Source organism: Acipenser ruthenus, chromosome 10 (assembly GCF_902713425.1).
Source record: "Acipenser ruthenus chromosome 10, fAciRut3.2 maternal haplotype, whole genome shotgun sequence".
Lineage (NCBI taxonomy): Eukaryota > Metazoa > Chordata > Actinopteri > Acipenseriformes > Acipenseridae > Acipenser > Acipenser ruthenus.
This window is the reverse complement of record NC_081198.1, coordinates 13,010,747-13,027,698: the sequence shown is the minus strand read 5'-3', so window position 1 is coordinate 13,027,698 and position 16,952 is coordinate 13,010,747. Positions and strand designations below refer to the sequence as shown.

Genomic DNA, 16,952 nt, shown 5'->3' with positions numbered 1-16,952 from the left:
GTCTACGGTATGTAATAATCCCTACATTGTGCATAATATATATATATATATATTTTTTTTTCCAAAACAAATAAGGTTAGAAAACAGTGCTTTGCTTGTAGCCCATCAAACTAGAAAATCTAAACTGGGCATTCAGTATCTAAATTGACAATAGATTCAAAGATTTAGATTAATTCAGTGTATATTATTTGTTTAAATACAACAAGAACATTTACCACAATCCATAATAGAAATTTGATGTAGTAAAGGGGTTCAGGCTATTTAATATAAATTATAAGGCAGACAATGTATCAGTAATAATGAATATACTGTGAAATGAGTCTCAAGATTTAATTAAATATTGATTAAAAAACAACACATTATTAATTTATTCAGAAGCATATTTTCTACTACAATTATTCACAGATCACTGGGAATATATTCTCACTGAATTTTCAGGAGTGGTTTCACAGACACCAATTAACGCTATTCTTGGACTACTTTACCTAAGGTAACATAAGATTAGTGCTAATTAGAGTCTGTGATTCCATAGGTTAAAGTGTATTACTTTAGACTGTATATAAAGTAAGGTTGCTGCAATTATTCTTTACCATGGTGTTAATGATATTGTATAGCTATGTATCATATTCATTTTAAAATAATATATAATACAATAAAAATCAAACCATTTAATAACCAGGATAATGTTAAATGATCTAGTCAATTGCCACCAATAGCACCCTGTTTAATTTAAACTCTTGTCTGATTTAAAATAAAAAGGGGTTACATGTAATTTCATTAATTATTTTGTGGTTTTATTAGTATGCAACATGAAAGGACTTTAAGCAGCAAGATTAAAAATAAGGGTCAAGGGGTTAACCTGCAGTGGGAGATCAGCCTGAGAGGGTAAAGTGACTGTGTGTCGAGGAAGTACTTTCACTGCCACAGTTTACACAGGATAAGGTAACTGGACTTGCACCTAAATGAAAAAGACGGCGATCACAAATGTGTGATTATAAAATGGTATGTTCAATTACAGTATATGGCCAGTGAAAAACACTTGTCAATCATTCACTTGCACATCAGGACAGTAGGTTAAAAAGTAGGTAAATCATTTTCTAACTAAATACAGTTAATTTAAAACACTTTAAAACAAGTGAGTTCTACCTGTGTTAACTTTAATTTGTAGCAACTTATTTGCCCTATTGACTCTAAATATACTGTTGGCGAACTGTTGGAGTCCCTCTATTCAGGCTAATTATTGAGAACAGGTCTGAATAAATCTTTAGGTTATCTTCCAGATAATGATGAGCCAGTATTTGATACTGGTCACAGAGAAGGAGTTTATTGTAATACTGTAACGTTTTAGTGAATTATTTAGTGTTATACACGACCTTGGTCACAATATTTGTTCAAATCACTTCTCTGCCTGGCATTTAAGAAGTCTTTGTTGTTGCTGTCAATGTTATAAAGACCAATTTGCTTTGTATAAAAATGATGGTCTTTGTGGCACTTTTTCGAAAACCTATTACTGTAATAAGGTTAATCTTATTTGCCTCCATTGCTGCCGGTTTTGTCACCATATAAACCCCACTTTCCCTGAGAGTTATAAAATGTTATACTGGCACTTTCAAAGCTTTGTTTTCAATTCCCAAAGGGGATTTCCTGATACCTGTCTTTTGATGACTATAACATTAAAACACAACAAAGTGGTTTGTTAAACTTTGGTACATTTGCCTTCAGTTTCACAAAATAGAACCTCAACAATTACAAAAATCGAACTGAAGGGGTTTTAGTTTATTGCTTTTGTCTTTTGGCCAAGAAATACAGCACAAAATGATTATACCCTGTATGGAGAGGACACATGAAACAAATAGTTCTTCTGGACCATTACTTTACATTGCTATACAAAAAGATTGCAACACCTACACTGTAGTTTATGTAAAACAGTTTTATTGTCTATGACAGTAGTTCTCAAACTTTTCTGTTCGCGGACCACCTGACCTTTTTTTTTTTTTTTTTTGTCTTAGCAGACTGCTCAATAAACAGTATAGCTGACTGAAAAATAAGCACATAAAAAAAATCCCTATACTACGAATAACTGTAGACTTACCTTTCTGTTTTTAATACAATGGGTGGTCTTGTTTCTATGAGCAAAGTTATTTTAAAATTGGAGTTTTAAAGAACGGTTGTAGTTTATTTTTCATAACACAAATTTACACAGAGGGGAAAAAACTGATTGTTTTACTTTTAAATTGATAATTACAGCAGAAATTGATTTATGTGAAATAATAATCTGTGAAGTTACATCCATGAGGTCGGAGCTACGAATCTCCAGCTATAATCTTTATTTATAAAATGGAATAGCCACTAACAAGACTAACGTTGCGGGTTATGTCAGCTCTGTTTATGGAGCGATTGAGACCAGCACAGAGGCTTCAATCATTTTAATTAATTACAATAAATGGAAATGTTGAAAACTCCCTAGTAAAGAATACATTTTAGACAGCCAATGAGGTGTTAGTTTTGTGAATAACAGAGGAATTACTTCTTTCAAGAAATGTCCATGCAAAGTTTAGTCGACTTTGAGCAACCTTGTTCTGGTAAAAAAAAAAAAAAAAAAAGAAAAAGTGCAATTATAATTGATTGTATAAATTTCAGAGTAGTTAATTTAAAAAAAAAAAAAAATCATTTTTTGTTTAATGAGAGAAAATTTGCATTAGGTTAGTTATCTTTGTGCCTAAGGTTATCACATAAAAAACAACATATAAATAGTAAGTGATTTTGCAATATGGTGGTAAAAATATGAATTCCTGTGGGAAGTAATTGGCATGCAGTGTTAAACTCAGCCAAGCATTCTCAAGCATCTCTTTGAATACTGAAGTTATAACAACACGTAACTTTTTTTTTTTGTGTCCTAGAGGGATACCCCTGTTTGGGAGTGAGCCTGCTTATCTTTGATATCTTTGAGAGACTGGATACCATTTAAAGGCAACTGTAACTGCGACAGACAGATGTTCATCAGTATTTAAAGAAAAATAAGACAACTGCTTTGTCGAGAATGTCTTTTGTATTATTAATAGCATAAATCTCACATTGTTAAATTAAAAACATTTAATGAGAACATTTGCATTAGGTTAATTTATACAGAATACACTGACAAAATTGTTATCTGAATATTTCTTGTTTTTAATGTTATGATGAGGCAGATGTTGCAGTAAACTACCTAACAGGGCATTATAAAGATGTTGCATTACATGATTATAATGCCCTGAAGCCCAGTATCCTGGTGATGCCACTGACAGGGTCCTCCAGTTCTTTGTTGTACACATTTTTATTGTTAGCTAAACCTTGCTGTAATAATACTAGGGTATGGGACATCAATAAACTTTTGGGCAAGTTAACTCCCCCTGGGTCTAAAGGTTCCAAAAGAGCTTATGTGGGCATAGAGCCACCACTTTGGAGGCATGTGGAAATTACAAACTTCATAGTACCTGCAGGGATATGGACTACATCTTTCCCACGTACCTTTATCTTGCCCTCCCTGGATCTACAACTTGTTACCTCTAGACGAGGACACTGACGGAGTACCTGCACCCACCCAAAATCAAATTGCTGCAAAAGAGGGGGCGTAAAAAGCACAGCACCATGCTGGTCAAACAACTCATGATAACACTTGCTAATGACATTCATGCCTAGAATAACTTCCCAACACTGTTGAACACTGGCAGGTGGGGGGTCTTTAACAACTAACACCCCTTGGAATAGTCTTACCCAATACCTGTATATCGAGCTCCAGGTAACTATAATAGTACTGTGTCAGTACTATAATAGTTGATTTACTTCTTGTTGTTAAAAAGATTTGAATCACAGTACCAAGTGCACTCTCCAATAAAAGTATTATCATGTCTCGCTAGAGATTGTGTAAAACATCAGGAAGTGAATGTCAGTCCCTCCATTATTCAATGTTATGTGTTTGCAGGCTGTACTGCAAAGTACGGTGGCCCTGTTCATCTCAAAACGAAGTGCGTTTTTCTTTTTATCGTGTTTACACGATCGTGGTCTTAGAAGCCCAATTCAGTATAATCGTGTTAACACGATCCCGATCCTTAAGGGGTTAACAACGCAACCCCTCGGCTCGTCCTAACAAACACATTTCATTAAAACCCAAATAAAACAAGCATTGCATTGGGACAAAGGAAAATTCGACTAAAATGGAGACCCACGAACAGCGATGGCAACCCCAGCAGCAGCAAGCATCCATTCATGAAAGAGAGCCGGACAGCTTTTTACAGAAGATAATCATTCAATTAAAGGTGAGGCACACGGTCCCACCCATTACATATGTTTAGTTTTACTTCCCAACAAAATATTACCATCAAACAAAAAGAAGAATGTCTGCCACAGCAGCTCTACACAAGAAGCTTGTTGCTGCTTTGAAACACTGCCTTTTGTTAATGCACAAGGGGAATAAAGAGAGCAAATCTGTTTTGGGGAGTGTGGGCGTATTTCATTTTGAACTTCATGCCAGCCACAGTACCCCTCAGCGCAGATTTAATAAACCAGTACTTTCCTAACAATGAGGATTACCATGAATTGATGAGTGACCTTAGAGGGATACTTTCTATTGTGTACATTTTCTTAATCTGCTGTATGATTTGCTTTTGCATCTTTTTACTGCAATGGTTATGTTCAATTTTGGTTCAATGCAAAGAGGTTTTATACCAGCTTGGCTGCTTTTAAAATCCTGTATACTGTTTGCAGCAGACCACGCCCTTGTTGTTTTTTAGCCTGTGATTGTACCATGATATACTGCACAAATGTTTTTTTTTATTTATTAGGGATTTAAGGTATATAATCACCCTGTGTCAAAAAAGTGGCACAGAAAATGTACAACACCACCAAGGGTTATCCAGTTGAAGATGTTAACATTCAGCTGTACAAACCAATGCAAAATGCCAAAATGGAATACAAACATGATGTTTACAATAAACTTTGTTTACAATTACATTTCTTGCTATTGAAATATTCTGTATACACCACATTTACAAGAAAATATTTTTGAATAGTTATATTTTTGTTCTCTTTTACCAATGATAACTAATTCTTTGAGATAGAAAAGTGTTATATAGGCCAGTCTCTTGCATAACAGAGATAAGGCCCCACTGAACATCAAAGCTCTGTAAGTAGTATGTTGGTGGATTCCAGTAAAAAAAAAAATCCTATCAGCATTAAACTATTTATTGAGCTTCATCCTTTCATGTCTGTATTTTATTTCTCTGCATGCAAAACAATGGTCAAGTTGGATGATAAAAACTGGGAATAGGTGAGATTTTTGCACTAATACTTTGCCATAGTTTATGAAAGTCGAGAGTATCTAGTTTGGATTAAAACTAGTCTCTAGTTTTAATGAAAGCTTTAAAATAGTAATACAAGCCAAAAAACATTTTTGACAATTGTGCAGTATATTACTGTTTAATGTATAATTATATTTTTAAGGAACACCCCTGAATTTTAGCTGCACCGTGGCAAGGCATAGATTGCACAGGATTACAGATCTGTAGGAATGCCTTCCTTTTATATGTGAATGCATTGGCCCAATTAGATTGATGGCAGCTGTTTGAGATCTGGGTCATGTTCGAACCATTTTAAGCATGGTGACTAGTTGAATTTTCCTTTTGAAACGCACCTCATCAGGGTAAAACAGTAGCATGGAGGCAGGTAATAATCTTTGATGCTTCTGCATGCATGGACCCTTACAAATACACTTAAATCTTTACCCATGTGGTAAATAACTACTTTTCTGATTACAGCTCAGGGTCTTAAAAAGCATACTCCTAATTCAGTGTTCAGATCCAGATCTAATATTAGTTGATTATGTATATCTATATACAAGTTACTTTGATTAGTGCATGCATTTATATTACAAAAAGAAACAAGTCAATGGCTTGATACAGTAGTCCTTGATGTATTACAGCTTTCCATTGTGGGCAGATTTGACATACATTTGCTACAGAGTGGGCAATTTGTCTGCATGTTGGTCACAGTGGAAATACATACTGTGGACATTAATTATACTCAAAGGTGTATCATTAATAATTATTGTTCGAGAGCATAACACATTCATGACAATGATAGCATCTTAATCTAAATGCACTTGTCATGAACTATATGTACAAGTGGCTATTCTTGTGTCTTAATACATGTTTTCTGTTTTCTTTCAGTCCGTAGCTTATTTGAATTCATCAAAGCTGGGTCTCGTCTTGACTACCTCCAGTGTTATTGCCCACGCTACTTTTCCTGCTGTCGGGATCCTTCGGAACATAGACCAGTGGATCAGGACGGATTAAGTAGCTGGAAAAAAAAAGTAGCTTAAGGAAAAACTTGATTAATAGAGATAAAACGGGTTATCATTACATTGTCCATCAGCCAGGTGAACTGGACCAGTATTGAATGTGGGACTTGTAGTGTAACTGAGGATGATGCAGTTCTAGCATTTATAATTAGGCACAACATCATTTTTAATGCTCACTCTTTGCTACAGCATATACCTGTTGTATGTTATACGCAAAGTACACAGTATACTCATGTTATAGTATTCTATATATTTTACCCGAGTGTTATTTTTACTAGGGGACAATACAAGATATGCTCATTATGATAGGAATGTAACCCGAGGCTATTCAGACATGTGCCTTACAGTTATCATCCCTATAAATCAAAAATCAGGTTTGAGTAGAACATTCATTATTCTACATTAGAAAACAATTCAGTATCATTAGCCAATCAGCTTCCACCTGTGAATCAAATTTAAAACCGATCCACTCAAGTACAGTTTTTTATTTTTATTTTGACTTGACGTAATGAAAGCTCAATTCACATCTATTGGACAGCAAATACTAAACTAAGACACAATTGGCCGAAATTCATTTTATTATCCACCAAAACCACCCAATCAATACTTTGCACTGATGAAAGCAACCAGTCCTGTACCAGCAACTGCCAAGTCAGCCAATCACAACCTGTCAGCTCAACTGGAGCTCAGACAGCATCTTTCAACAACAACAAACCTAGACACGGACAATTCAGTAATTTTGCTCCATTCAAATATCTGGCACTGTCCAGATAAACTATAAACAGCACTGTTTAATGAAGTTATTTTCTTTTTCTCTAATTATGTATGTGATCCTTTACAAACCCTTTGGGACGATTTTCCTAAAATCTTTCTCAGCGGAAGGGTACCCGGCAAATCATTACAAGTTCAAGGAAAATCTAGGTTTTAACATGTTTTTTTAAAATTATTTGTATTATTTATTTTTTACAGAAAACAACGAGAAAATCATTTTCAATAGCAATAGTGCCCTCTCGATGAAGGCTTTACCTTCAGCTCAGGACCCGGTCACTATCAACTACCACATGGCAGAGCCTTCATTGACTTGCACTGTCGATTAAGCAGAAGCCCGCTAAACTAACATGGATATAGAATCTTCATATTGTCACTGTAACAACATTTTGTTTTTAACACCACTAATGCAAACCAGTACAAAATAATGCTAAAAATACTTTATAATAATAATATATTATGTGCAAAAACAATTATGGTTTATATTGTCATTCATTTTTTGGCCTTCATTATCAGCTTAGGAGACTTGTCAACTTTGTGTAAGTTCTAATTGTCCACTGAGGGACCCTAGAGGATTGTGGTTAATGTCAACAAGTTTGTATCAATCCAAACACAGCGTATTACAGATTTCTGCTTTACTTACACAATATCGCTCAGCTCCAGTCGTGTGTCTGGAGAAGGGTTTATTAGAATGTATGAGAGCATATTCTGATGATCATTCATTCCTTCTAGATGAACACAAGACAAAAATATCATTATTGGGGAGGCAATATTATAACAAGCAAATCATTTTATACCCTAAACTTAATATTGTGAGATGGTCATTTATATTCCCTAAACAAATAATTTAAAAACCTTGCACACTCGGGGGTTGTAAATGAAACATTATTAGTGCATAGTAAAATATTAATTAACCTTGTATAGTATGCAAGAAAAATATGACTCAGTAATTATGCTTAAATAGCACACCAGTGTTACAACATAGTAATATTTTATTTAAAAAAAACTATAACTAACACATTGCACATTGAAATGTAGCTATTTATTCTTCCTATCTGTAGTAAATATCTCGCTGTATGGCACAGATGCCATTAATTTTAATTAGTAGCTTGAAAACCCTTTATGTAAATACTGCAGAGCTACTGTATGTTAATCCCCTGCAATACTGCATCCTACCACAGCCAGCTGTTGAGAGACCAAGATTCCTCATTCGGTTTTTCACCAGTTCAGCCAGTTCTTGTCTTTCAGATCTCTTGCAAAGACTCATTCTTTGCTGGCTTATTTTCTCGTCTGTTTTGCTGAAGTGTTTTGGCACTTTTCTGCTCAGTCGTCTTGCCCACTGCATACTTTTCTTTCTCAAGAGTGGACGATCCGACTGGTCACTCGATGTTGAGTTGCGGTGGTTGCTTCGGCAACCAAACGTGTCTTTTGTTTCTTTGGTATCTTCACAGTCATCAACGTTCACTGAAATCTGAGACTGTAATAATACGAAAATTATAATTAAAAAAAGGAGAACGTTCATGGTATTCTAACTATTGATGTCTAAAGGAATACTGTTAGGCTAAGAAATGTGTTTGTGTTCATTCTGAAATATTACAATGCAGAGTGTCAAATTAGATCCTACCTCCAGTCAGGCACACCACTGCTAAATTCTGGGGTTTCTTTTTAGGATTGGCATAGGAATGGGTGGCATATGTTCACATGCAAATTATCTTCCGAACCATTTGTTTTCAGGAAATGTAATATAGCCTCACTTTTAAATTGAACAAATTTTCTATTTATACACAATCACATGGTTCATGTAGCAGATACATTTTTTATATATTTTTTGGCTATTTTAAAATAGTATTTTAATGATAGTACTGGTGTTCTTGTAAAGAAACATGAAGTCAACAGGGTGAAAAAAAGCATTACGTATTAAAATATGATTCCTTCCCTAATGATGAACAGATTTGTACTCCACATAATTGTTACATACAAAGACTTACAAAAATAAAAATTCTGCGTATGCAAGTAAATAATGCAAACGTAATGATGTTTTTGTGAGCTGATCGTGACAGGCTTTTGTATGGTCTATCAGGAAGAATAGCTACCTTTCTGTGAGGCTTAGATGTATATGGGCAGCAGTGTAGAGTAGTGGTTAGGACTCTGGACTCTTGACCGGAGGGTCGTGGGTTCAATCCCCCGGTGGGGGACACTGCTGCTGTACCCTTGAGCAAGGTACTTTACCTAGATTGCTTCAGTAAAAACCAACTGTATAAATGGGTAATTGTATGTAAAAATAATGTGTTATCTTGTAACAATTGTAAGTCGCGCTGGATAAGGGCGTCTGCTAAGAAATAAATAATAATATAAGAAGGGAGCAAATATTTTGATCTTCGTCAAGCTTTCATGCAAAATTAAGTTAAAAAGTAATTTATCTTGAAAGATATGTAAGAAATGTAAACAGTTTGGTTTCAATAATATACTTTTTATTTTCATTTATAAAGAAAATGGCTTTTGGGTGTAAGACATACATATAGATACTTGTGGGTTAATTTCACAAAACTAACACTGCAGGAAAATGGATATATACAAACAGGAAGCACATTTTTTTATACAAAAGAGAATACATGTTTTTCTTAGCAAAAACAAATGAAAAATAATGATAAAGCAGTACCTCAGAAGTTGCTAGTTTGTGTGATTCTGTTCTGTAAACTCCGATGGGAATATCTCCTGTGGAGGAGCACAGCTTCTGATACAGCCTTCCATATGTCCTGATCCATAAATCATCCTCTGTGATTTTCATCTAGAAAGAGTCCACAAGGCATTTATATCATATAGCAGTTTTCTTTAACAAGACAGCTGGAGTTCCTAAAGTTCTCAAAACTAAGACAGTGTTTCTTTTGATAAACTGTATTTAAAGTTTATCAAATTTCCAACTTCAGGTCTATCTTCAATATTTTGCCCAGCACAAATTAGTAGTATAAACCCTTTATTAGTTCCCTGAGTGGCTCACCTGGTAAAAGCACGGCTGCATGGTGTGCAGGGTGAGTTATCAGTCAAGTTAGCGCAGGTTCGCGTCCTGGCTGTGCAAAGTCGTCGGTCTTCGCTGGGGAGTCCAGAGGGAGCATCGCATTGGCTCTGGTTCTCCCAGAAGTTAGGGAGTCAAAACCATCAGGGACTGTTTCTCCTCAATGCGCTACAGCGGCCCCTACTGGCCTGGCACCTGGTGAGCTCAAGCAGACACCTGCAGGGCTGGTCTTTGTCCTCAAGAGAACGGTAAAACTCTGACATCTGCTTGAGTTCCTGGGTGTAAAAGAGGAAATAGTCATGTTCATGGGATCGAAGGACGCCCACTGAACCTTCAGTTCTCCTGAGCAGTGTGTGGAGTTAAATTGGGGAGAAAATCTGAGGTAATATTGGCCACTTTAAATATCTCTCTCTCTCCCTCTCTCCCTATATAGATAGATAGATAGATAGATAGATAGATAGATAAACAAAAAATCCTTCTGGTGTTTCCCCCAGAGGTTGATTTATTGACCCAGTTATTAACATCAATACAAAAAATAAAAAGCACTGTGAAATGTGGGCTGCCAAAAATGAGCTTTAGACATTTTAAGGGAATGTATTTAGATTAGCTACTGTTTAGATGATTAAAACAGACCTCACTGAATGGTTGTCAGTTAGGACCAAAGACAACAAATATATATATATATATATATATATATATATATATATATATATATATATATATATATATATATATATATATATATATAGTCACACAGCAAGGGTTAATTAAGAACATTCACACAGTTCAATGATTGTGTAAAACACTTATGGGCACCATTGTATCTCTAAATATTTGATAAATATCAGTCGGACTACTATAAGAATGACCAGATAAGCTTGTGTACGTAAGCAGGATTACAGTGTTTATCACTTAAGCGCCTTGTCAGATCAATTGATAGAATACCGGTAGTGCATTTTCTATTGCAAACTTTGTAGGGGGTATACATTTTGGAGCATGTAACATTTTAATCTTTTACCAGAAAAAAATATTACTCTTTGATAAAATCAAACAATAAACCTTTATATGAAGCTAAGATGATAATCTGTCCACTTGCTTTCAAATTACAATATGTTATGTTGTTTTATATTGCTAAAAAAAATGTGTGATTGACATCATCCACTATGTGTCCATGTAAAAGCAAGAAACATTGCAACAGATATTGTTTAATTATTAAACCATTTAATATTATTCCCATCAGGTTCAAATGAAACTTACAGCACAAAGAAACCCAGATCCAGGTGTAGTATCCAACCCCAGAAGAAGCCTTGTGATGGAAATCATATAGTCTTTCACAAAGGACTGAAATGAAGAAGCATTAAGAAAGTGTGTACAGTATATAGAGTAACAATCAAGATGAGTTTACAGAATTATAACATGTATATTCAAGCAATGCTAAATAAAGTGAATTGTCTTGTTGTGAATGGTCTTCAGGCTGACATTAACATGTATTTATTTAATTTACTTGATTTGTTGTCATCATTTTATTCCATTATCAATACTCAATGTATTTTGGTATTAAGAAAAACATTTTAATGTAAACAAGAGTGATCCAGCAATATATATAATCTTTGAAAAAAGGTATATATTTGAATAAGTATTGTATATCAGGACTATACACACTAAATTTGGATTCAGATAGTTGCATTTAAATTTCCATAACAATGAGGGCCCTTATGTAAAATATCCTACAAAATAATTACACAGTACAATTATGTGATTTATATTTTATCACAGCGTGCCAGGTGCAGAGGCAAGTATATTATCAAAATAATTTTCAGAAACTTATATTTATTACAGGCACTGCAGGTGTTAATTGGTTGCAAATAAGGCAGGGCATATTAGATTGGGATAGGATTATGTAAAAAGTTTACATTTGTGTGAATGAGGTGCTGATAGACATCTGGTGCAATACATTTTGAAAATCAGAATACATTACCTGGTACAGCAGAGTATCCAGCATGCTAATGCTAAACACTCGTCCAGCAGCAAATGGCAATCGGAACATAAATGCTAGATTCGAGCCTTTCTCACGTTCTTTCTGTCAACAGAAAAAAAAAAGAAAAAAAAAGTTATCTATATTGTAAAGGACAACACTGCCCTCTACCGGAAGTTGTGTGCTTGCTTTTAAAAGCTTTAATGACCAAAAGCTGTATTAGAAATCAAAACAATAATAATGATCTGGAGATGAGTCTCTTAGTGAAGCCTTCCTAAAAAAGATGATATACAGTAGCACTAAAAAAAACAACAACAACAACAACAACAACATTAGGAAAACCAGACAAAAAATACTGTTCTTCTGTTTTCATCTGCTTTTTAAAGCAAATAAATACTGTTATATATTTAATGATGTTCCTTAAAGAAAATTAGATATATTACAGTAACTATAGGCAGAAAGCGGAAGCCAAACAACACAGATACAAAAAGTGATATTTGAGGGATACCAGAGCTTTACAGAAATGTATTGAAAGGGACAGGTATCCAAGAATTGAAATCAAAAGACATTATCGTCATACTCCCTGTAGAGGTTGCATAGGGGACTGAATGACTAGCAGAAAGTATCTATAAATACAATTCAATTTGTAGAGGAAAACAAAATAGTTTAGAATACAATGGATGTGCATAGGCCTATTAAGGGTAAACATGAATCAACAATGGATACCCTCTAGGTCTTTAATGCTTTCATCTATTCAGGACTGGATTCCTCCAAAGAACTAATCTTTCATGTTTCACTGAAATGCAGCTTACAGGCAAGCCCGCAGGCGTCCGGCCAGACTACAGGGGTCGCTGGTGCGTGGTGAGCCGAGGACACCCTGGCCGACCTAACCCTCCCTCCCCCCGGGCGCCGCCCCCTGGAAGCTCCCGTCTTCGGTCGGCAAAGGAATAGCCTGGACTCGAACTCGCGACGTCCAGACTAATGGCGCACATCCTGCACTCCACAAGGAGCGCCTTTACTGGATGCGCCACTCAGAGCCAACTTTTTTAGGATGTTTTCTAGAGTAAGCAGAACTGAAATGAACAATCAAAATACCCCCAAACCTCTTGAACTCATACCTTCCTGAACTTCAAGAATGAACAAGTTGAGTTTTCTGTGCTTTATCAACAATATATAATACCATTAGTATTGATTGAACTTTAGCTGCCCTGTCCAAAGGGGTGGTTGATACATGTATTTTCATGCATCTTCACATTATTCAGCATCACCTGAATTGGTAAGAATGTAAGAAGTCTGGAAACTTGCCCTAACATTATTGTACAATACATTAATAAACATTTATCTTACCTTTTCGAGTTTTGAAAGTGTCAGGGAATAGCAGTCTTTTGCTCTAAACTGCATGAATCTCATATTTGCAGGGTGTGTAAGTTCTGTGATAATACTGAGACTTGAAAACAGTCTAAAATGGAGAAAATGAATACAATAAATATACTAAAAATGAGAAGAAATAAAATTAGATAAGAAAACAGTATAAGATTTGATTGATTGATTAATTGATCGATTGGTCCGTAGAGAGCAGATGGAGCTGGAGGCAACCCATCATAGTTAACCCTATAACTTGAAACTCACTTTTGTTTTTCTTGTAAGTATGCTACACTTTAATGCTAAACACAGCTGCAGTGCAATGATCTCTGAGGCCATCTCTGATTCCACAAATCATATTTAAAAAATAAATTTATCACCAATACCCAAGACTAGGTAAAAAACAAAGGAAAAAAGGTACACAAAACAACAAAATGGGCATGCAGAGGAAAGCAGGAGTTATAATAAATCATCATCTGGTGCCAGTAGATACAATAACCTTCAGATTCAGCTATTGAAATAAAGAGGGAAAAAAAGGATACAATTTATTTGACACTTTGAATTTTGTGAAAAATTTGACCTGACCAGACACATTTTATCAGAATAATGGATTTAACTTAAACTGCAGTGACTTAAACTCTGTCCATTTCAAGATTTATAAAATATATGCCCTAAAGCCTGAACATACCAGGCGTACAGTCAAGTGTAATGTCTTTTGAGATAAAAATAAATTAATTAATTAATAAATAAACAAATAAATAAATGGCTTAAACCAAGCTAAATGGGACATTTATATGTGGCATATCTTTAAAGGGGTCAGTAAATTATTTCTTTGCCTGGGCAGCTAAATCTTGATGATTTATGGCTTTCCAAGTCACCTTCATTATCATTTATTTTGTGATGCAAAGCAACAGTGCCATCTACTGATTAAAGAAAATAAGTGACCAGTTTAAGATACAAAGGCACGCCACTTACCCCTTGCCGCTGCATCATATACTTATTCAAAAATGTGTGGTCTAAGAACAATTAACTAATTTGTCTGAGATTATATATTTATAAAATGAAGCTTTTAAGAGGACAGATTTCCTTAGATAATATATATCTATCTATCTATCTATATATATATATATATATATATATATATATATATATATATATATATATATATATATATATAACACATTCATGAGCACATAAATAATGTTAGGAAACAACATATGGCGACAGCTTTTACTGCTAAAGCTCAGCTTACCGGAATAGTGTCTGTACATTTACAATGGTTTTGGCATCTGCCATGTAGTCTTCTTCAGCACTCATGGTGCTCTCCTTATCCACAACCACCATGTTAGCGGCAAAGGAGACTCCACACCGAAGCAAATCATCTAGGCTTTCATGACAAAATGCAATCAAAAGATTATTTTAAAACAAATGCAAAGCAATGACTTTGAGCTAGCTGCGAGAACAGAATGTGCTGCTACAATTTAGTTGCCCCAATACAAATATGCAACCAACATAAAAACAAGGGAGTGTGTGTATCTTTTAAAGAACAATGAAGCATGTTGGAAAACACACTAATGCCTTTCATGATGAAACTTTCAATAAATATATTTTTACATGATTATTGAGAAAGCAAGAACTATGATTGTTCCAGGAATATAAATTGAGATGCTGGTGGGGGGGGGGGTGGGGGGTGGGGGTAAATACTGGTAGGCCTTTTCCCTGCAGAAAGAAACAATATATTGTGTCGCATTGCTTACCTCGCTCTTTATCACTAGCAGGGGTGTTTTATAATCTACCACCCACCCCTTTATATAAGGCTTGGAGTATTATCATTGCTGTGCAGGCAAAGAATAAAAGACAAAAAAAGAGAGAGAGCTGTTGCTATGGGAACCTGCAAGGCTGTATGATAATTGCTTAGCTGTGCTATACAGTGCCTAATGTACTGTAAAAGAAGGTGTTTAGAATCTCATTTGCAAAGGGGATATTACTGAGGTTGCAACTGTGTTACACAGAATTAGTCATTTTGGAAGGATGGAGCGTCTATAGAACTGGGGAGTCCATAATAAATGTCATTTTATGACAGAAAAAAAAGAAACTATAAAGTATAACATTATGTATTATTTTTATTATAAAATATGTCCTGTAAAGGTTAGTTTGTTTTTGTTTTTAAATGTTAAGAAGTGATCTGTACAAAGATATGCCCATTGGTTAATATCTTATTGACTTTAGTTTAATTTTAATTAAAAAAAAAACTAATTACATTTCAGGTTTATATTTATGTTAATTGGATGCCCTGGGTTTAATATCATCAGTTTTTTGTTTTTTTTTGTTTAAGTGAAATGTTATATTATTACAATTACAGTATTATGTTTGCTGGGTAAAGATTACTGTATGATTTAGCAGAGCTAGATCTAACAGGAGCAGGAATAGAGCAAACAGGCCCCCTGTATACCAAAGCTTTCATTCAGGGCTTCCCAAACCTGGTACTGGGGACCAGAAGACACTGGAACGAAAACCCGAAGACACTGGCTTCCTGAGGACCGGGTTCAGGGAGCCCTACCTTAGACCTAAGAAAGCTTGCCTAGGTCAAGAGATAGTGATTTATTTCTACCTACCAGTATTATGAAGCTCTGCATGTTACTGATTTTTTTTATTTTTTTTAATTATACAAGAAATTAGAAGGAGCATTAATGTTAAGTAAACAGTAGCTGTATCTAGAATCTGAAAATGTGTCTTTCACTGTGGTGGGTGATCGCTCACTCAGGGGCTCTGACAGGCAGACTCCAGTAATACATTATCTACTGAAACATATCCTGTAGAAGATCACATAATAAATAGGCAACAGTACAAACAAGAAACTCCATAATAATTAAAAGAATACAGAAGATGCAAACCATAAAGAAACCTAGGCAGTTTTAATCATCTATTGTGCAACATCAGAACACAGCACAAAAAACATCACAGTAAATATGTAAACCCATGCTTTGAATTCTTACATACTTGTCAATTGAGCCAACCATGTAGTAAACCATTGGAAACCAGCAGACTGCCTCAAGAAAATGCAAATCTGGCCTAGAAAAACGTGTAGTCAGAAAAGTGGTAAGGCTAAGATTTTTGGCTTACTTTATATTGAATTTAAATTAAAAACTGATCAATTTATCATAAATTCAAACCATATTCATATCTTTCTGAAAGAGGGACTGGTACTAAATGTTGACAGAATGATGTTTGGTCATTCCTTGACATCTTTAAACTACTTTAAAAAAAATTAAAAAAAAAAAAAAAAAAACATTCTGGAATCCTTTTTAACAATGTACATCAATAGTAAGGTCCTATAAATTGGTTTAGGCTTGAATTCAATAATATTATTTTTAAAGAAGATAGGAAATTACGATATGTATTGTTTGTAAAATCCCACAGTGCTTTGCATATTAGCTTTATTGTGAATTATTATAGGGTAAGCCTATAGCAATTGTGATGTAGAATGGTAGTTACTATAT

At 34.8% G+C, this 16,952-nt stretch overlaps 1 protein-coding gene across 1 annotated transcript in view; it reads right to left on the bottom strand.

The window, feature by feature from the left end:
• Positions 1 to 3,241: 3,241 nt before the first annotated feature.
• Positions 3,242 to 16,952, bottom strand: part of LOC117404818 (potassium channel subfamily T member 2) — a 47,010-nt gene continuing 33,299 nt past the window's right edge. Inside the window, exons 21-29 of the mRNA XM_059031815.1 lie at positions 16,453 to 16,524; positions 14,705 to 14,839; positions 13,438 to 13,549; positions 12,094 to 12,195; positions 11,373 to 11,456; positions 9,762 to 9,890; positions 8,279 to 8,579; positions 7,746 to 7,830; positions 3,242 to 6,333 (exon numbers count right to left, since the gene is read on the bottom strand). Of these exons, the coding sequence (XP_058887798.1) occupies positions 6,225 to 6,333; positions 7,746 to 7,830; positions 8,279 to 8,579; positions 9,762 to 9,890; positions 11,373 to 11,456; positions 12,094 to 12,195; positions 13,438 to 13,549; positions 14,705 to 14,839; positions 16,453 to 16,524 (1,129 nt within the window). The 3' untranslated portion in view covers positions 3,242 to 6,224. The remainder of the gene's footprint in view (positions 6,334 to 7,745; positions 7,831 to 8,278; positions 8,580 to 9,761; positions 9,891 to 11,372; positions 11,457 to 12,093; positions 12,196 to 13,437; positions 13,550 to 14,704; positions 14,840 to 16,452; positions 16,525 to 16,952) is intronic.